A 21,871-nucleotide genomic window follows, 5' to 3' on the forward strand; every position below is an offset into this window, starting at 1 on the left:
GTGGGCTGGGGATTTCCCCCCCCCCCCCCCCAGATATTGTTGAACACAGTACCCATGATTCCCAAGGTTCGGGGGTTTCACGTTTGGCTTGGTGCACCCCTTCAGCTGGAAGCCCTGTATAAAAATAAAATTAGTACACATTTTCAATGTCTAACTTTTTATAGCTGGCTAGAGCTAATTGTGTAATAGCTACTTTGCATTTGTAGCTGGTCTTAAGGTAATTACACAATTAACCCGTTAATTGTGCAATACCTATAAAATGTAAAAGGAGCCTCTCTAAAAAAGCTAATACTAGACTGATTCCAACTCCTCACTGTCTGAAGACAAGTTGGAACAAAGAATTGACAGTACAAGCAGCACAGTCTTTCTTGATCTCAACTCAGGGAACTGCAGAAATTTTTGCTGAGTGCCTCCAGCTTCAAGGTTATGGCATGCTCAGGGCTGAAGGACTGTACAGAGGACTGAGCTATTAAATACTCAGGAGTTACTATTGAGCATATCAGAAAAGTAGGAGCCACAAGACTGAAGCTCCCAGCTGCCTCCCACCCACTCTGCCGTCTGGGCCGGGGGACTAGAGTGGGTGGAAGGCAGCCCGGAGCTGGAACCAGAGCCTCGTGGCTTGGGGCAGGAGCCACCCAGCTGAAGCAGTGCAGTGCAGCCTAGAGCAGTGCAGCACAAGGAGCCACTGTTAGAGTCAAGGGGAGCTGAGCAGCAGCCCCATTGGAAGCAGCACTGCTGGTAAGCTGTGCGTGCTGGGTTGGTGGGTGCAGGCTGGGTTGGTGGGCATGGGCTGGAGTGCAGCACAGCCTTCCCTGGCTTGGCACCATGCAGAGCGCTGCAGACCACACTGCCTGGGCAAGCTCTACTGCATGTGTCCCCTGCACCCTCCTCCCTTACCTCACCCCCAGCCAGCTCCCAGGACCCACCACCTAGGCAGCCCTGCCCCCCCCCCCACATATGCATACACACACACCCCCGGCACAGGGAAGGGGCCACCCCATAATCCCACCTCGTGAGTCCAGCCTCACCCACTCACCTCACTTCTGAACATTGCTGCCTCATCCCTGCTCGTGGTCCCATCCCACACAGGGAGTTTTGGTGAGTTGTTGCAGTAGGGAAGAAGGGGGGAGTGCTGACCCAGCCCAAAACAACTCATCAAAGCTCCCTATATGGCCCCCAGGCCCAAATAATTCTCCACCCTTTTAGAAGCTAATAACATCAGGTGGGATATAGCTTAACATATTCTTAATTCTAAATATAGAGAAAAGCAGCAGCTTTCTTTTAATCCTCTAAGGAGATCCTCTAATACTATATACAGAGAGGAATTAATTTTTTTCACCCCCCTAGAAAACGCCTCCACTAACTTTCATGACTCAGGAACAAACCTTAGCTTCCCAGCATAGCATGAGAGAAATCCCTCAGTATAATTATACTAATGACTCAGTGCTGCCACTACTACAATTCCTGAAGCGGTGTTGGCTACAGGATTTACTGTCGGTACCACTGTAAATTGTTCATATGAAGATCACAATATGATTTAGTTTAAAATGGGAGAAAGTTCATATTGTATATCATTACACTTTCCCTGACAGCTTGATAGTTAAGATAATAATTGGAAACCTTCTTATAACCTGAAATTATACCTGAAATTCAATACCCATTGCCCACTTTTTATATCATTATTTTGTGATTATAGAGGAAATTCATCCAGTCTGTTAGAAAACCTTAGAACACTCAATGTAACATTCCTTACTTAATGATATTTTTAAAACTGAAAAAAAAAGAGGTGGTCTCTTTTCTTATCTTCATATTAGCATTGTGCCAGTGCTTTCTAAACTAGCCCAAATATTCCAGTATTGTAACATTAGAAAAGATTTGGACATTCAAAATAAATTCAGTAATACCTCGGTTACCAAAGTAGAAGCATTCCATGTTGTCACTTCGTTACCAGAGGTAGAAATAACATAGGAGGCATAGGGATGCGTTCTAGGACTTCAGAGAAGGGGAGTACAGTAGGAAAATATCATTAAATACTCACAAATATGCCCAGCTGCCAGGGCTCTGGACCCAGGTCTGCAGCCCCTTGCCCCCACTTGCTCTGTGGGTTCAGGTGGGGTGGCTCCCCGCCACCACACACACTCCCAGTGGGCAGGGAGGACTTGTGCCCTCCAGATTTGTACTCGAGGCAGGCTCAGGCTCTGGGCTCAGGCTCCTGCCCTGCTTCCCTCCCCTGGGGCCTCCGCAGCCTGGCAGGCATGACCTGGCACAGCAGGGAGGAGTGAGGCTGTGCAGGGATTTCCTTGCCACTGCGAGCTCCACGCCGCCCTGGCAACATGCCCCCTGTGCGTGAGGCTGCCATGAGAGCAGCAGCACAGGGTTGTGCCCCTCAAAGCAGTGGCACATGGGGGGGGCGCATTGCCAGGGCAGCGTGGAGCTCGTAGCAGCAAGATCCCTGTGCAGCTCCAGTGCTCCCTGCTGTGCTGGGTCATACCCGCTGGGCTGTGGAGGTCCCGGGGGAGGGAAGCAGGGTGAAAGCCCAAGCATGCAGCCTCTGCCTGCCCCACATACAGATCTGGGGGGAGCAGAGGTCTCCCTTTTCTCCTGAGAGTACTCATGGCAGCAGTGAACCGGCCCTCCCCCTCCCCTGGATGAGCCACCCATGGCCCAGCCCTGATCCCCAGTGGGGCCCTGCAGCCACGCATTGCAGCCCCAGGCCCCAAGCCCCACCCAGCTGAGCAGCAGGCCCAGCCCTACCCAGGTCCCTTCCTACAGGGCCCTCAATCCCCGTCTCTCCCCCACATACCTGCTGGAGCTGCTCTACAGGCAGCTTGGGGCCACATGCCTATCCAAGCACATGGTGCTCTGTCTCACTGCCTTCTTCCCACTCCCTCCCAGCTCCCTGCAGGCTGGAACTCTGCCAGCCTGCAGGGGCTCATTGCAAAATTGCAAAATCCATGGGTTTCTGGTAAAACGAGATATCTGTGTTTGCCTCAAAAAAAATTCCAATTTTTTTGCAAAAAAAGACTGACTTTGTTATAAAGGAGCTTTGTTCTCAGAGGATTCATTAATCAAGGTATTACTATTTAATTAGCAACTGGGAAAAATTTGACTATATCTTAAAACACTCTTGAAACAGATTTTTTTCCCCTCCAATACTTCCTAGTTGGACCTTAGTTTCTGCCCTTATGTCCCTCAGGTGACTATCAGGAAAGAGGATACCTTTATTTTTTATTTCTCATAGTTTAGGCCCAAATCCTCCAACAAGATATACTCAGGCAGAGCCCTGTACCCACACTAAAAGCTACTGAAGATAGTTGTGTCCCCTGTTGCTGCCAGGCAGGCAGGGGCACCTCGCCATAGCAGTGCAGCTGGTATGGTGTTCCCAGCAGTGGCACGGAGCCTCTCGAACCTCCTGTGCCGTGTCCTACCTGCTGGGCCACGGAGACCTTGGGGCAGAGGGCAGGAGGGTGAGGAGACTCAACCCCACAGCCTGCATCCATCCCCACCCCATGCACAAGTCTTGAAGGCACATGCCCCCCCATGCCTCCCTCCCTGGGAGTGCATGACCCCATTTTTTATTGTTGCAATCCAAAATAAGGTCCCGACCCTAAGGTTGGCAACCACTGCCGTATGGGCTTTTACATTTCTAAACAGATACTAAGAAAACTACCAGAGAATGGCATATACCATTCTGGGTCCTGGCACTGAAGATCCTTCTTCAACTGACAAAATCCCTGGGGTTCCCCATGGAGGGGAACTCCCTCTTAGAACAGGAGCCATAGAAACATAATACTGTTGTTATTACTTTCTTGCCCTCAGCACCACTCAGCACAGATATCAGGGAGGGAGAAGAAAAATACCTCTAATGTCCCAGCCAGCCCAGAGCTGCTCTAGTAGTCACAATCTACCTCCTCCCAAAAAGTGGATTCTTAGACCTGTAGCAAATTGAGGGGACGGAGCACTGCCATGGTTGCTGCACTCCATTCATGTAGAACATGGCTTGTTTTCTCGTTCCCACCTGCAGATAGAATCAATAAAATGTGTGCCCCTAAAATCTATCTGTACTACCATGTTAACTCAAACCCAAGACAAGTTTTTTTTCCCTATTGGACATGGGGGGTTGGGGGCCTTGTCTTGGATTCATGTACCCGTCTGGGAAGGGCAGGGAAGAAGAGGGGCACAGAAAGGCAGGTGAGATTGTGTGGTGCAGGGAAAGGATCACAGGGAAAATAGCATAGTGTGCAGCCTGGGGGAAGCACAGGGGAGACCATGTGGTGGTGGAGGAGCTGCTCTGGCTTCAGCTCCTGCTCCAGCTCCAACCCTGGGGTCAGGGCTGCAGCTGCCACCACTGCCTACCCAGTGCTGAAGCCACCAGGTAGTCCATGGCCCAGGTTGGAGTCAGAGCCACTGCATAAGGTAAGCAGTAGCTAGGGACACAAGTGACTGGGCAGACAGGCAGCAGGGGCCGGGCAGGGGGAGCACCAAGGGCAGGCAAGTGACAGGGGGCAAGAGGCGGGGGTCAGGCTGCTTACACACCTGCTGCTGCTTTTTCCACTGCTAGCCCCCTTGCTGCAAAAATGTGGGGGGTGAATTTAATAAGATCCTCCAATAATTGGAGTCTATACAGGAAAGTTATAACAGATTTATAATTTTCCATGCCTAGAATCTAATTAGTGGGGGAGTCATCTTAAATTTGAAATTGTCTTGGATTAGGGAAATACAGTATATGACTATTCAGTCTCCTGATTAGATTCCTACTGTTCTATTATTTACTTGGGTAAGTAAATATTTTGGGCAGGTGCCACATCATCAGTTATTTCACAGTTATGTCTGGAATCCCAGGAGGCTATCTACAGGACTTTACAGAATGTTCTGAAGAGACTGAGCCAAGGCATTGAATAATATAATATAGTTAACACAAAAAAAGCGGTGAGAGTGATCCATTGTTAGAAGGACTGATATTAGGTAGACACAGAGATACATAACTTTTTCAAAAGTTTGAGAACTGAAGTTTTAAGATTACAAAGACTCCTAACTAGAAAAAGCCTAATATACTACCCTAATATACATCTAACCTTCAACCAGTAGAGGGCTACAAAAACAATGATAAAAAGAATAGTATATGATATCTTTTAAGTAAATATTTGGATTGAGGAATACAATATTAATACTTCAAAAAATCAAACAAACAAGTTTAAGCATTTCCAAATTTTAATTCTTGTTTAAAAAAGACATTTTTTTAGTAAACATTTAAAGTAAAAGAGAGACATCCTTAGCATGTTCACTAGACACTCATGAACAAAGGTACTAGTTCTGTTTAATACAAAACAGTATTTTAAAACCTTTAAAAACCTTAAAAATGTGTTTTCTATCTGCAGTCAGTGATAGGCACCTGCTTTTCTGAGACATCACTAACTTTTCTATTTTTAGCTTGTGCCTTTGTCATCATAAAGTTCAATTCAGGTTAAAAACAGTATAAAAATCTGTATTTAATTCTAAACTAAGTATAATACAACAGAAAGTGTACAACACAGAAAATCATCTAATTAGAAACATGCAATCAGTTATAGACACATGAAGCCAACATGACATTCACAGACAAAAATCAAAGCTGCCTTTTGTGCTACTTTGTGCTACTCTGAAACTAATCTACCTTTTTTGAATAAACATAATCCCATCCTAAGAGAGTGGTGCACATACATCACAATCATGGACATAAGTTTACTTGTAGAGTTGATGTGCCATGCACATGGACAGGAAAATCAATCCTGCCATTATAAGTAGGGACCTACCTAAATCACAGTGAGACAAAGGGTTTTTCATGGCCTGCTTGTAGTGCACAGAGCCGATTTCACAGGTATTTCACAGAGGCCCCACCCCTTGGCATTGATTGGTAGAGAGGCCTCAGTAGGGGGAGGAAGGATGTGCGGAGAGCCACCATCTTGTCTGCTGCTCTTCGTGCTGCTCCACCAGCCAGTACCTTCCCCTCCCAGCAGTAAGGACTGCTGTCTCCCACTGGAGAACCAGCATTTTATTTTTATTAAATTTTTTATACAGAGAAATATTTTGTTCCCAGAATTATTTACAATTAACAGAATTATTTTATGTGGTGGTATAACTGTAACCAGGTCTCCAAGATCTTTCTAATAGTTATGGATTAAACCCCATGGAATAGGATAAAAATATTTGAAGATAGCCAAATTGGTAGAAAGGGCGAGCAGTGTTTCATGGGAGTTAAGATTACTTCAAATTCCTGAGTAGTGCTCCGCACTTTGAAATGCTAGGTCAACGACAGCATGAAGTTCATGGACGTTTCAAGTTTCAACTACATTACAATTGCTACTGCAAGTCTTCACTATAGACTGTTAATATAACTGGTATCAATCACACAGAAGATTCTTCCTGAATATGTTACATTCATTACATTAATACAAATTCCACTCACAGTTCTTTCCCAAAATTGTATTTTGTTAAAATTTTTCCACAGATTGCTTATGGCCTGTATCTTCATAAGTGACCTCCTGAACTCCAAACTGTATTGTCCACAATAAAATCCCTTTTAAACAGTCTAAAAAGGTTAACCAGTATTCAGATGAATGGTGCTGAGTTCCCTTTTTGCTGTTTCGCCATGAACTCATACGTGCTCTAAAAAACCTGAGGAAATGAATACATTATATGTATTGTTTGACCTTTAAATGCCACTGCAAACATGTTAAATAATTTAATATATGTATTTTTTACAAAACAATAAAATGATGTATCAAAAATATGCATTTATCTAAAACAAATATTCAATGAGGACATTAGCAAATGCTCTCAGTTTGGATGCCAACTAGTTTTGTAAAGTTAAAGAGAAGAAAGGCCTAGTAAGTATTCTCAGAATGTTAATGTTTCCTCTTCAGACAGTATTTTCCTGAAACAGTTTGGAGGACAGTCCCAGTCCTCTAAACACTTGTTACTGATTTCTACAGTTATGAGTAGTTCCACTGAAATAAAAAGGTTACATCTATACAGGAAGGCTGGCTACAGACATTCAAAAAGCTCAAGGTGGAATTGATCTAAGTTATGTGGGGTTTTTTATAAGTGGCATAGTATAAATGAGTAGCAAACAGAACACACATTTGCCCTTTGGGCAGGGGGCAGGAATCTTAGACCAGGTTCTGCCATTTTTAAACCAGTCTGTGCACCAAACTTCTGTTCCGTTAATTGAGTATAGACCAGTTTCTGATCACTTATACTGATAAAAGTGTAATGTCTGCACCTGACCAAATATATGTTATCCGGCTCACGTTATCAAGACCTTAATTTTCTAGAATAAGGATATACCTTTAACATTACTAAAATATACTGGAACAAATGTACAGACATTTTTGTACTGAGCACCATAATAAGAAACAAGAATATGCTTGAGTATAACAGTCTTGGTTACTTTGGACAGACGGGAAACTGTACCAATATTTTAAGTATTAGTCCCTAACAAATACTGGTGTTTATATATTTCTTTATATCAGCTTTAGAAAAGCAAGTATGAAGAATCACGATTATAAAGTACAATGAAAAATGCTTATTATTAATTTAGAGAAAAGACTGTTCTAACTTATATAGTGTAAATTCACCTGGTGTTTGTTTAAGGAATTCTCTGATACTGAATCCATGAGAGTGTCTGAAACATAATTACATAATGAAGCATAAAGAGAACCTGATGTGTACCTTTTAGTACTTGTTGTACTTCATATGACACATGATCCCTGAGACTGTCATACAAATTTTGTGCAGTTCCATTATTCTGTTCAATTTCCCTCCATTTGTTCAGCATCCTGAATTTATAAATGTTAACTTCTTCCTCCTTTTCCTGAATCTGATCAATATCTTTCATTTCTAAATTAAGGCATCCAATGGCAATTTCTTTCCAGTCTTTACCCATCTTCTTTGCAATCGTCATCAGCTGCTGATCAGTTAATGTACTTTTAGCTTTAGTTTCATCTAAAAACATATAAAACAAATCAGCTTTCCTATTACTTTTTCATAGGATTTATAATCAAATGATTCTATTATTTCAGTGTACTTTAAGAAGAGACATACAATGGAAGTGATTATATTAACAAGTTAGTTGAAACTGCATCATCACTTCATATACTGGTGCTGCTATCATGCTGATTAATGAAAACTGCAGTGAAGGAGCAAAAACAGATGCAAGGTAAGAGCCAAGAGATGTGGGAAGCTAGTGCAAGACCCTTTAGCTTAGCAAAATTTTTTAAAATTTCATGCCTAAGCCCACAAAAAGCTTTTCTCATTGTAAACAGCCACTTGCCTAACAGAAAAAAAACCTCCTTGAATATAAACCATCTACATATGCTGTTATGCAGAACTGTACACGCATTAAACTGCCTCCCGCTTTCCTCTGTCAGTCACCTAAAAAAATATCAGGTCCCTAGCAAAACTGTCTTTTTTAGAATATGCTACTGTTTGGTTGGTTTGGTTTTTTTTACTCAGTTAAGAAGACATAACCTGTACAAAAAGAGCTATCTTGAACTAGAACCTGAATAAGAACCTCAATAAACTAATCATATTTCCCTTTTAAATATGATCCTCTTACATAGAAATAAGCCAAAATCAATTAAATGGCTCCCTCTAGTGGCTATAGGCAGCCACAGACATAATTGCAGCTTTTTTTCCTGACATGAAGGTAAAACTTGGTTCTTTCTGCATTATAAGCCTGAAGCACTTCCTAAATATAATTTTATTGAAGCTTTTAAAAAAAAATTTCTTAACTCAAAAAGCCATGTAAATAATTGGTGGGCACAAAAGAAGCATCCTTTCAATGGACAGAATTCAAGCATTTTAAAGAGAGGTGAAAACCTAGGCTGCTTGCAGACATTGAAAAAAAACCCTGGCGCTTTAAACTTGGCACCCTCCCGTGCCAAGCCCTACGCATGCCAAGAAGAGGCAATAGGTTAGCTGGGCCTGGTTCACCTTATGTCTGTACAGATCGGGTGCTTTAGTGGGGCTTTTTTGGTGCTTTTATCTAATAGCTGATTGAATCAGCTTTAGCTAAAAAGCACCAAAAAGCCTCACTGAAACACCCAATCTATACAGACACTGTGGAGCTGGGCTGAAGTAACATGCTGCTTCTTCTGGTAAAGCAAATTCTTTTGGGGTTTTTTTTAAACATCTGCAAGCAGCCTACATGTACAGGCATGAGTTGAAACTTTTATATGAAAAGTTTTTAACTTGGAACCAAAGTTTCAACCATGAAAATATCTATTGTGATCCTATATGATTTTTTGTTCTAAACCCTATCTTGTCTATAATTTTTCAGGGCAACTAGTAGGAAAGTCAGTAAGGTAGAAATTTTGATAATGTCTTTGGAAGGAAATCATAGTTAAGAGACATTTAGGAATCTCTGTATCAGGAGCTTCCCCTGAAGTGCAATATTAGATGTACTATGTATATTAAATATTGAGGCCTCTTAAATTGCAGCCCTGGCTCAGCAAAGCATGTAAGTATTATACTTGAGTCCTTCTGACTTCTCAATGGCAGTTGCAGGGCAATGGGCATGTTTGAAAATGTATTCATTTGTTTATTAGATGTACATGCTGCCTTCTCCCTCCCAAACCGCTCAGAGCAGCTTAAAATTAAAACCAGACAAGTCATAAAATTAGATAAAATATTAAACTAAAATAGTAAATAATAAAACAGATTCCCCAAACAACGTCCCAGAACATAACCCTCTCATTAAAAGCCTGCCCAAATAAAAAGTCTTACATCACTTTCAGAAGATGTCCAAGCTCAGGCTGCAACTGGCCTCAAGAGAAGAGAGTTGCAAAGCTAAGGAGTGACTACCAAGGGCAACCTCCCACGCTTTTTTGCTGAACAAACTTGCAACTCAACAGACAGTATTTGCAAGAGGTTTCTCTCTGCTTACCTTAGGAATCAGGATAGAAAGTAAGGGAGGAGATGTCTTTTAGGAATGTTGGGTCACAGCCTTTAGAGCCACTAATCAGTCATATTTGAGGCCCATCTAGGATTTAAACTTTTGGAAATTCCAGCTCCTATTATAACTGGGGAGATCGTCTAAAAAAAATGCCATTAACCCCACAGCAAAACATTTTCAGAATCAGATATTCTGTATTGATTATGTCTAGATGTGACCAGTTTAGCTAAAAATTATGATCTGCATTTTCAAGTTCTTTTTCTAAATTTATTCACTTTCTTTGCAGATGCATCTGCACAAATATACAAGCAAGTGGTTACGCATATAAATTAGGTAGCTTGGTGAGTTCCGTACAAAAAAATGCAGCAATCTGTCCCCAGAAATTCTATGGTCAAATTGATACGTCATTTCAAAAGTTGATTAAATAGGATTTAAAAATTACCATAAACAACTATTTAAACCTTATAAAAATTGTACCTGGAATGCCCTTTAGCCTTTTATTACACAACTCTTCATCAGACAAACTGATACTTGATCTCCGTCTTCTACCTAAGGAGTATATGATAACTGATTTTAATTCTTCTCCTGTACTATAGGAACATATTTGAATAATATAAAAATAGATATGCTGTAAACACTTTTCTTTGAAATTACTTACAGATTGGCTTTCTTTTCTGCTCATTGTTGTTCTGGTTGTGTTTTATCCAGTCACCTGTTAAAACATAAATGTTTTCCAGAGAAAATTAAAGTAATTCTCACTGCTAATCTACACATACAATTAATCTTTCTCACATTACCCTCTTCCCACTACTCAGCAAATACAGCATGTTCATGATGTATTATCCTTAATAATTAGAACCAAAACAAGATAAATTATCATAGCATATACTCTGCAATGTGGAATTCCTTCATTTTTTACAGTGTTTGCTGACTTGATCATGGAAGTCAATGGAAAGACTACTACAGATTTTACTAGGCTTTGTATCCAGTCTTTGGCTAAATCTGGCCATCAGAAACAAATATAATCTGTGAATAAGGTTTCCTTACAGTATTATTTTAATGTAATGTGTGGCAAGTACAGAACATTTGGTGACAGACACCTAAATCTTCTTTTAAACTTAGTACCCAATACATTCTAATACCTGCTCTATCCTATATTCATTTCATTACCAAAGTTGATGCATACCACTGTCAATTTTTGTAGCAACTTGTTAAAAGACTTAGCTAGTTCCATATGAACAAGAAAGAAACCTTTCTGGAAAAAAATGACAAAACACAACTTTCTTCTTGGCAGTTCTTCACAAATGAGGATGTTAGGAAGGTAACTGCCCACACCATTTGTAGGCTTACTGCTGACTAATCAGTACAATTGCAAAGAGGCAAATCCTGCTGCAATGCTTACACATGTATGGCTGATTGCTGCTAGATGAGGGTGTACCTTTTCTCCTACTCCTCTTCTCCTTGATGCTGGCTCTGCACTGACATTTAAAGAACGGTATTGCCTTTTTGATTTGGAGCCACCAGGCATCATAATCTGCAGCCTGTTCCCCACAGTTTGTGGTCAATCCCACAGGCATAAAAGGACGTCTTCAGAGTGTCCCTGAAGCGCTTGCATGGGGCCCCTCTGTCATGTTTCCCCATCATCAGTTCCCTGCACATCAGTTTGTCAGTTGGCACATCAACGGCAGTTGTCATCCATCCAATCACCTCAATATCGGTAGTGTTGGCTCTTTGTAGCACCTCCACATTGATGTCGGCAGATCTTGAAAATCCTGTGGAAGCAGCACTGACGAAAGCGCTCAAGGTGTATGTGGCGGCAACACAAGACCCATGACTCAGCACCATCAGAGGTGTGGGTTTTCTGGAAAATTTCGAATTGGAAAATTTTCCAGAAAATTTCCCAATGCCTTAAATAGAGCGTGATCTGATTTAGCATGTTTATTTGACTTATATTTAGTAAACAAAACTAAAAAAGTACCCCAGGTTAATTTAATGTCTCTGTGGCAGGGCACTGCTGGTGCCTGCCACATTAAGGGCTGAGCCAAACAGCCAGTGGGCGCGTGACTGTGGTGGCCATTTTAGATCTCTGGCCGCCTATATAAACAGAGCAGCTCGCTGCTGGCAGGCCAGGCAGAAACATTGCCTGGCCGAAAGGCTGTATGAGATATCTTGGAAGTAAGGGCAGGAGCTTAAGGGGATGGCTTGGAGGCTCCTGGTCCTGGGCATGACCTAAAACTGCACCCTACTGGGAATGGGTGGCCTGGTGGGGCTCCCAGTGGTGCGGGAGCCCCCAGGAAACGCCAGGCCAGTTACTGCCCAGGTGAAAAGTGGGTTGGGGTGTCTTAACCCCTAGCCCCCACAATACTGTGGCTACAAGGGGGCCAGAAATGGCTACAGCCACCTGAGCCCCCACTGGGGAGGGAAGCCCCAGTGAGAGGGTGGAGATGAGGAGCCCCAGTAAGGGGGAAAGCAGAGGGCTGGGAGCCCAGTATGTGTGTGTGTGAGTGTGTATAGAGTTGCCCTAGGAGGGGCCAGAGCAAGCTTGGACCCGGTCGGGTAATTGGCTGGCCACTACCCAGGCAAGGGCTGAAACAGAGGCCCAAAAGATGATACATCTGCCACCCAAAGTATGCACTAGGTAAAGCCTATAGCCAAAGGGGCCTGCTCCGAGAGGGAGCAAGGCAGTATACATTGTCGATGCGTGAAAGAGACCCTGCAAGATGGGGTGGAGTGTGAGAGGCCCTAGTGAGAGGAGGGTGGTATGAATGTGTGTGTGTCTGAGGCCTGACAATGAGGGCTGAGCTTGGTCCAGCTATAGGCCAGGAGCATTATGTCACCTGGATGCCATCTGTGAGGCTTGGGCTGCAGTGTAGGGGAGGAACGGAGCCACAGATAGCGCCCCCTGGCATCGGGACAACCATGGGCAGCCTCCCACCTTATTAGAACCAATTAAGAAACAACAAGTCATGGCAGGCAGTTGGCCCAGAAACAGGTAGGCGAGCCAATGGCAGACCGGCCCCGAGAGCCCCCTGTTACAGTCTGAATAGCCACAAGTATTTGAACTGAAATATTTTATTAGGAAAAAAATTAAATACAGAACACTTAATGTGGTTTAAGTATTAAATTCAAAGCTTTATGTGGAAAGGAATTATTTTTATTGGAATACTTGTAAAAATGTAAAGACAATACACAATAGCATGTACTTCCCTTACATTGTTTGCTTAAATTTAAGAAAAAAAATGAAGGCACTGAAAACTGTTGACACACGAACTTTAGCACACCCAAAGAATTGTGCATGATATGCCACGGTTGTCCACTCATCTACTTCAACAGAGTTTAACTCTCTTCCTCTGAGGTCACTGCAGCACCTCCAGTTTCACTGTCACTATCTGTAGAATCACTTGCACTACTGATTAGTCCCATTGCAGAATCCAACTGAGGCAAATCTGATTCAGAACTACTAGAACTTTATTCTCTTTTGCTAAAGGATGATTTTACCAAAGAGTCTATGGGCAAGAGCAACTTATCATCACACTGCATCTTCTTCAGTAATTGTGCTTCTGACTGATTCTCCAGAAGCAAGAGATTTTGAGAAATGGAAACAAGCTTAGCGGTGCATTCATTTGTTAGTCTATTCCTCTTCTTTGTCTTGATTGAGCTAAAAGCCTTCCAGTTCCCTTCACAAGAAGCTGCTGTTGGTGGAATGCCTAGGATCCTTACAGCAATCCTGGACAACAGTCGGGTGTTACAGTATCCCTCCCCCCATGTGAGAGGAGACATATTCTCTGCTGCCCACTAAACGATGTCTTTCCTCCAAAGTTTTTCTTTTGCGCGGTACTTAGCAACGTCTGCCATCATAGCTAGTTCGTCGATATTGGGGACATTCTTAGCTACTTGCATAATTGTATTAAGAACAGTAGATAATTCATCTTCTGATACATGTCCTCTGTGCTGAGGATCCAAAAGGTCTGCTGCCAGATGAACTAGATGAGAGCAAAACTCAAATCTCTTAGTAAATATTTGTTTTACTGCTTCTTTTTTGTACAGAGGTGAAGGCGGCAAAAGCTCAGTTGTCTGAATATCTCTGGAATATTTGAAAGGCTTGGTGTATCTCCCTCATGTTTCTTAAGCCAGTGAAACTGGAAGTAGCCAACTGAATGCTCCTTGAACTCGTACCTGGAACACATCGTTGTCGAGAATCGGCTTCCAAAAGTGCATGGAAATAATCTGGAATACTGTGTCATCTATTGAAGCACACTGCAAACAGTCCTTTGTGCACAGCAAGCTATGTAAACACTTCGTAGCTGAGCCCCATCTAGTTTCTCCTGGCAATAAAAGTGCACTTTCCTTCCCCTGCCTCTTTCTGTAATTTCTTCAAAGTCTGATTAGCAACGTGATGATCGTTGAATACCTTCACAATCGCCTTGCACTTTGCCAATATTGTCTTCATTATATTCACACTTACTATGTCCTTTGCCAGAAGATTCAACCCACGAGCAAGACAGCCAAATACTAGTAAATGAGGATACGCTGCCTTTAATATTTGCCATGCAGCTTTCATGTTACTCACATTATTAGTTACAAGGGCTTGTACCCTGGAGGGACGTGCACTTTCAATCTCTTCACTCAATAATTTGGCTATGTATTCACCTGTATGACGAGAAGATTTGGTAGCAGTTGTTTTCAGAAATATTGGTTCAGGTGTTGCTAACATAATGTTCAATAAAGGATTCCTTGTATATCAGTCCATTCACCTGACAGCAAAGCCAGTGATTCTGCTTGACCAGTCCCTTGAATACATTAGTTTGAACTCTGTCACTCTCTTAATTACAACTTTGAAACTTCCAAGATTGCCTAATATTGTATTGGCATCTGTTCATCATTACTAATGAATTTTATGAAACTATTAATTTTTAGAAATGGAAAATTTCCAATGGAAAAATAAAGCACTGGAAAATTTTCCACCCCACATCTCTGAGCACCGTACAGTAGAGTGGAAATAACAACAGCTCTGTACACCTTGACTTTGGTCTGTGCCCGTAGGCTGTGACTATTTCAGGCCCACTTGTAGAGTCTGCCAAAGGCACTGTTAGCTTTTGAAAATCTGTTATCTACCTCCAACTTTACTGTTTTTCTTATCACTGGACCTAGATTCACAACGTTGCACGATTTTGTTACACAATTATCTATGTTTAAAGGATTGTTGAGCATTTTTTAGGCATGTGGGAATGAAAGGGAGCTCCTGGGCCATCAACAACTGGTTCATAAGCAACCATTTACCCATGTTAGTTTTGATTGTCTGGAAGTGTATGTAACATTTATGACTGCAGTATAAATAAACATTTGTTCAGCAAAATACATTTTTTTCCATTTTGTATCACTCACTAGCCAAAGTACTCACTGCCCTGGACCTACTGATGATTTAGATAAATACACACATGCACTGCTCTTGTAGAAAAAATATCAAGCCTTCTATTTTATAATGTAACTAATTTTACCAAATTGAAAATAAGTTTTTCCATACAAATATCCCCCATTTTAATGTTGTTTCACTATCATATTAGAACTTCTGCTGTAACATTTGGTTCAACTAAAATAATAAAAGCTAAGAAATACTGGGATATTATTTTGAATTACATATCAAATGTACATTTTATGTAATATGCATTCCATTTTTTTCCTTCTTCTATCCAGAGAAACAATGATGGTCTATTTTATGGTGTATTGACACTTTCAGCTCCAGGCATGGCAGCTTTGAGTGAAAATAACAGAAGTACATGTGAGGCAGAACTTGGTAAAAATTATGTAAGTTTTCAGCAGAAACAAACCATAGCTGCAACATATAATACTTACATTCTCTTAGTTTCGCTTTCCATACAATTACTTCAGACTCAAGTTCAACCAAAGATAATGTAAATTCCACAGGCTGCTCCAAATAGACTTCAATATAACTTTTTAATTTTAAGAGAGAGCCATCAACAAATTGCATTTCCTAAAAAAATGTAATTCAGCTTTAGAAAAACCTCTTAGTGAATTTTGTACAAACACTCCATATCAAAATACCTTATAAAAAAAGACCATCTAATGCAAAGTGCTGAGGCCTAGCAGCAGGGACTCATACTAAGGTCTGTCCCTTCCAAGACTATGTCCTCAATAACTGCTGCTTGCTGCCGCAACTGTTCATGCAGTCATTGAGTAAAAAGCAGAAATTGTCCTGGCTGCAGAGGCCAGAGTCCAGGACCCAACCTCCCAAAGGACTGCTCTCCTCGGAAGGCTGCCCATGTCCATTGCTTCTTGTTTACTGCCCTTCTAGCCCCATGCATCTAGCACCCTTGGCCCCTCTCAATCTAGCCCAGTGGCTAGTAAACTCTTCTTGGAAGTAGGAGATATGGGTTTGAACCTTTTCAGGGTAAGACAGGCCTAGAATCCACGTCTCAATTCCTGGTCAAGAGCTCTTGCCTGTTGGCTACTGGGCAAAAGCTGAACAATATCACTATCACTCACATTTGTGTGAAAGTAGGGTGCGGTCCTTTACTCTGAACTCAATGCTGCCATCGGTCAGGCATTCTCGTTCAGGTAGGAATCTCCTCTCAGGATCCCAAGATGAAACAAATGCCTCCCTGGCAACTCTAAGTCTTAGTTCTGAGGAGTATGAGTTCAGACTGGTGTCTCCATAGGTACAATAATACATATCTGTACAATAAATCCAACCCTTGTACAGTGTACAATAGATCATTGCAAAAGTGGTCAAAATGTATACTGATTCTAGAATATCTAAACAGTACTTGTATACTGAAATAAATTTTTCATAGTTGATCAACTTTTCATCTACACACAAACTTAAATCGCCTTTGTGCCACCTCTCCCAAGTATGGATCTGCTCAGAGGCATGTTACACACATGGTTATGCTTCTACAGGCAAACACATAGTGGTGCAGATGCTGGGTCCTCAGAACCTCAAAGAATAATCCCAGCCAATCTACATCCAAAGGACCATTACAGCTGATGGCAGTGACTCCAAAGCGAAATCTGATTTCTAAGTAGAGACAGTAAGTAAAATAATAATATTTGCTATATGCAGCAATATGATCGTGTAAATCCCATACACATTCATAATCTTAAATATTTTACAAGTGAATTTTCAAGTTCAATATGATTATTTCCATTTTTCAAATCCAGCAACACTGGTTCAAACAAAACCCTATGACTAGCAGCTCCTAGTGGTAGCTGTAGGCTTTCCTGAACTTGGGAGCCACCTGGGCTCTACAGTGAACGGGGAAACTTATGCATTTAACAGTTTGTCCTGGAACACCCTCCTAGGCCAGCCACCTAAATTTTAAGTGAGCTGATGCCTAAATTGAGGCACTTCCAAGATCAGTTAGGCTTAGACTGTCTATGATGAAAATAAAGGAATGTGTCAAAACTCTTTTATGCTTCTATTTGCCCTGATCTTAGCAGGAGTGCAAATGGTAAAATCTCTATTTTTCAGAAAATGTTTGCAAGTAAGCTGTGACACATACATTGACAATCCAATTACACATTTGAAAAGAACATACCTCAGGGATTATGTCAGCTTCTGGTTCACTAATTAGTCTATATCTCTTTCCATTTTGTAGTAATTTTTGACAAACAGGGGGCTTGTCAATTTTAATGAATTTTTTATCAGAATGTCTTATTGCTTTTGAGATGTCCTAAAATTAAAAACACAGTTTACTTGTTACTTATCTTGGTCAACAGATTTTAAAAAATCATAAACAAGTTACTACTGTGCCTCTAGTCTTTGTGGTTTTCTCTGTCTTCAGTTTGATAAACAGATTGTGGTGTTTTTCCTTGGAAACACAAATGGTTGACTTAAGTATTTATAGTTCATGGGATATATTCTGGTTCACAGCTGAACCAGCATGTGTGTCCAATCACACACTAATGGAGTCTTCACATTGTGCAGAACTGACAGCTCTTGTATGCAAACAACTTTCTACTATGCAAATACCGACTGACCATAAGGCTTTTTCAGTGTGGTTTTCAACTTTCATTTCTGCCCATTACTGATATTTATTTATGGACAAGTACCGTTCCTCAACTTAAACTTTATAAAAAATATATATATTCCATTGCATTCCTGCAAAGCAGTAAAGGACCCCTCACCCCAAAAGCATTCCTGAGCAAAGGACCCCTCACCCCCAAACCATTTTTACACCGCACATTCTGTCGGAATCAGCCCTCTGAAGTGCTTTCAACTCATTGAAGAAGAAAAGTCTTTTTTTCCTGCGTAATAGGGGTAGAACTGGGTACTAATTGCCTGAGTGTTCACTCATATTTAGACTACTGTGGGGCTGCATGGTCAAATACTGAATAAAGCAAAGAGCTATTGGCACCTCCCTACCATATAGCATTACAAAGCTGACTGTTGCAGGGAAAGTCCTGCCAGCTGCTTGTTTCTCTGCAAACTTCAAACATCATTCTGCAATTTCCTGTCTGATGTGGGGAGGGTCAAAGTTCAAGCCTAACACAAAAAGAAGCAATTCAATTATATTACTTGTCACTTGCAGCTTGAAATAATGAATGCAAGGGTCTGCCTACATGTGTCAACATAAACAACAGGAGAGAGGTCATGCAAAAAGAGAGGGCATAAATCCTGTATTCCAATCACTCTGGTGGCAAAATGGCTTCTAATACCATTTTCCACTGCAAGGTATTAGTGATAGAGTATGAGCTAAAAAGGCAGCTGAATCATTCTGGCCCTCTGTGCATGGAAGCTCCAGAGACTTTTCAAGCCTTAAATGCAAAACTCCTGATCAAAGAACAGTCTCTCTTTGGCTACAACTTCTTAGTCATATAGTAACTTTGATACATGCCAAATTGTAGGCCTGAACTACATGAAAATATGCTTTTAACGATCATATGTTGATATGGGCCTTATGCTACTGTTTTTAAAAAGTGGAACTTACCTTTATAAATGACTCATTATTAGTAGCTATGTACACACGAAATGACAAGGATGGATGATTATCAACAACTTTGTATAAAATTACTGCTCCATGATAATAAACTGGCTCTTGTGTTTGAATGACTGGTCCCACTGGAGACAGAGAACTCACGTGCCATTTGATATGTGTTGATGAATGATCAACAGAGGGTTCAATTGCTGGACCAGTACTTTTGATATGTAGAACGTTGAATGTCATGTTAGATCCATGATCTGCCAAGAGATACCGAAATATTAACATTTTTTGTAGGCTAGGAACAGACATTCAAAAAGCCAGAGCCTGAACTGATTCAATCTTTAAAGGTTAGTCTAATCTGCAAAGATTGAACTGATTTACAAGTGCACAGATATTCATGTTTAATTCTAGAAATGCAGGCACACACCTACAATGACTCAGGCTAGAAGCTGAGGGTGGTAGAGCAGCCCTCCCTTCCCTTTGCAGCAGCTGCAAGACTGGAGGAAAGCTCGCCTGGGGGGTGTGACCAGGCCCCTGCAAGGGCTAAGTATTATTGTGGAAGGGTTTAAACCTCCACCCTGGCCTGTAGGAACCTCAGCCAGGCTGTGCCTGGAGGAGAAGGGGGGAAGCAGCCTTTGCCAGGCTTGTCCCCGAGGCCAAAAACTGGCAGCACAGTGCCTCAGGCAATGGGGGGCAGAAGGTGGGGATTAGACCCCCTCTCTCCCAAGGGCACAGGACTCCAGTCAGGGTCTGCCCAGCTTCCCGCCTTCTCCTGCTTGTGTGGCAGGGGCCTGGCCAGAGTCACCAGCATGGCCCTGATATCCGCCCAGGGCTGGGGCTGCGGCTGCAGCAGAAGCTGTGGGGCTGAGCCCAGCTGGCCTCGGGTTGTTACTGAGGCCCAGGGTAGAGGGGCAGCCTGGACTGGGGCCACAGTGGCTGCAGGGCTAGACTGCTCCCCGCTCCCTGCACCCAAGCCAGCTGGGAAGAGCCCTGCGGGGCCAGCTGATGAGGACAGGACTCTTCCCAGCCCACTGGGGCTGTGTGAAAGCCCAGCACAGCAGCACAGGTAGGGGCTGGCTGGGGAGTGGGCTTCCTGGGCTAGCTCAGAGGTGCTAGCAAGCCCCAAGTCCAGCAGCTGCCACTGTGCCCCCTGTGCTGTGCAGTCCACAGGGCTGCAGGCACACAGCCAGCCACAGGCTGCCCCCCTCGCCTCCAGCTGCTGCTGCTGCTGCTGCTGCTGCTGCCACAGCCACACCACTCTGGGTGGGGAGGGCAGGAAGCTTCAGTCCCATGGCTTCTGCCCTGCACATGGAGCTCCACCTGTAGCCCCTGGATGGCTTCCACCTTCCAAGGCATCTGCGTCGAAGGTGTCCAGGGCCTTCAGACAGAGCTCCACACCCGGGGCAGAAGAAGTTGGGCCTGACAAGGCTGTTTTTCTCACCTCACCTGTAGCTACAGCTCCTGCTGCACCACACAGGACCACACAGCACCACTCAGGGCAGGGAGGGAGGGGGGCTCTAGCCATGCTCCCTCCCCTGCCACTGGAGTGGGAAGTAGGTAAATGGCTGACAGGGGCAGGAGTCCCCCAGTAGTAGGGGGAGTGGGGAATAAACCCCCTCCCTGCTCCATTTGCATCAGGGGGCCATGTGTCTGGCAATGCCCCCATCTCTGCTCAGGCTAGAGAGCAGAGGGGAGGGGCCAGCCCTGCTCTTGGAAGCAGAGAGGACAGCCCCACCCAGGGCTGCAAAGCATCTGGGATGCTGGAGGGCTCTGGTTTAACTTAAACCAGGAAGGGGCCTGGGACAGAAGTTGCATAAACTGGTTTAACCCAAATCAGTTAAGTCTAATAGTACATTCAACCAAGTTTATCTTAAACCAGTTTCAGCCATTTTGAAACTGGTTTATGTGCACTGAACTTATGTTCTGTTACAGGTTTAAAAAAATTTCTGATCACTTAAACCGGTTTATGTATAACTGCTGCCCTGAGCCCTAAAGAACAGCAGTAGACACGTACACTCATTAAATCCAACGTATAGTACTTACCATGTAGGCAGAGGGAATGTGGGAACTGAATCGAAGTAAGAGCAGAGGCTGAGTCACAAGTGACATTAAAGAGGGGCCCACCAACAATCCATGGTTTTTTAATATAATCAGCATATTTGCTCCAGGACAATATGGTATACTTGATTTCAGCAGGCTTGCTGACTTCAAAAATCAAGCTTGTAAATGCACACTGGTAACTTCCCTCTGCTTCTAGCTTCAACCTGCATTGCACAAATGTGGCAAAAGTAGTTTAGTTTTCCCTGCATATTAAACATTGCATGATGTTGTGTTTTAAAAGGTGAGATAATTTATCCTCAAGCAGGATTTTTGCTTTTGAGATGTTTCTCCCCCAATGACAATCTCTATTAACAAACAAACAAGCATAGAAAATATCATACAAATAACTTTTTGTCTAGCACTTAGTACTTTAGACCAAAACTCAGAGGCACCTGGAGAGTAGCCAAACCAATGCAGACTATGGAACGCAAACATAATATGCAATACACATAAACCTCCACTAAAGTAAAGCAGAGAGCTGCTTTCTGCAGTAGGGGCTTGATCTAACGTCTACTGACTTCAGATTGGAGCTGAATTAGACCTTAGAATGAAATGTGCAAGTGATACCAAGATCTAATTCTGCCATAAAGTGCATTACAGCAACACAATCCCGAGATGATAAACATAATAAATGCGGTAAGGCTGACATTTAGTTGGAAACAAAATTAACTTCTAGTCAAGTGCAGATGATCAAAAGGAATGACATCTGCTCTCACAAAGCACAACAGACACTTTATAGAGGCCCCATCTAACAAAGCACTTAAGCACTTACTTAACTTTAATTATTTTCCAAGTTTAAAGCCAAGGATGTGCTTAGGTGCATTGTGCATGAAGGTCATATACCATTAATAATGGTAGCTATATACTGCTTATTTTTAAATGAATCTTGGTACCT

General features: G+C 42.6%; 1 protein-coding gene across 1 annotated transcript; it reads right to left on the minus strand.

The window, feature by feature from the left end:
- Positions 1–5,199: 5,199 nt before the first annotated feature.
- Positions 5,200–21,135, minus strand: LOC109287933. The gene is made up of 8 exons (XM_019503221.1): positions 20,920–21,135; positions 18,883–19,133; positions 17,491–17,625; positions 15,788–15,926; positions 10,593–10,646; positions 10,412–10,483; positions 7,711–7,983; positions 5,200–6,654 (listed from the first exon to the last, which is right to left on the minus strand). The coding sequence occupies exons 2-8, from the start codon at positions 19,117–19,119 to the stop codon at positions 6,635–6,637; spliced, it is 930 nt and encodes a 309-aa protein (XP_019358766.1). The 5' UTR covers positions 19,120–19,133; positions 20,920–21,135; the 3' UTR covers positions 5,200–6,634.
- Between the last annotated feature and the right edge of the window lie 736 nt (positions 21,136–21,871).

Source organism: Gavialis gangeticus, unplaced genomic scaffold (genome assembly GCF_001723915.1).
Source record: "Gavialis gangeticus isolate Ggan-Ray unplaced genomic scaffold, GavGan_comp1, whole genome shotgun sequence".
Classification (NCBI taxonomy): domain Eukaryota; kingdom Metazoa; phylum Chordata; order Crocodylia; family Gavialidae; genus Gavialis; species Gavialis gangeticus.

Coding starts and splice junctions, on each gene's coding strand:
- LOC109287933 (XM_019503221.1), bottom strand. CDS start 19,119: ATGACATTCAACGTTCTACATATCAAAAGTACTGGTCCAGCAATTGAA. Junction 10,647..15,787: donor GAAAGCGAAACTAAGAGAAT/GTAAGTATTATA, acceptor ATGTTTTAACAG/GTGACTGGATAAAACACAAC. Junction 7,984..10,411: donor AAGGCTAAAGGGCATTCCAG/GTACAATTTTTA, acceptor ATATGTTTTTAG/ATGAAACTAAAGCTAAAAGT.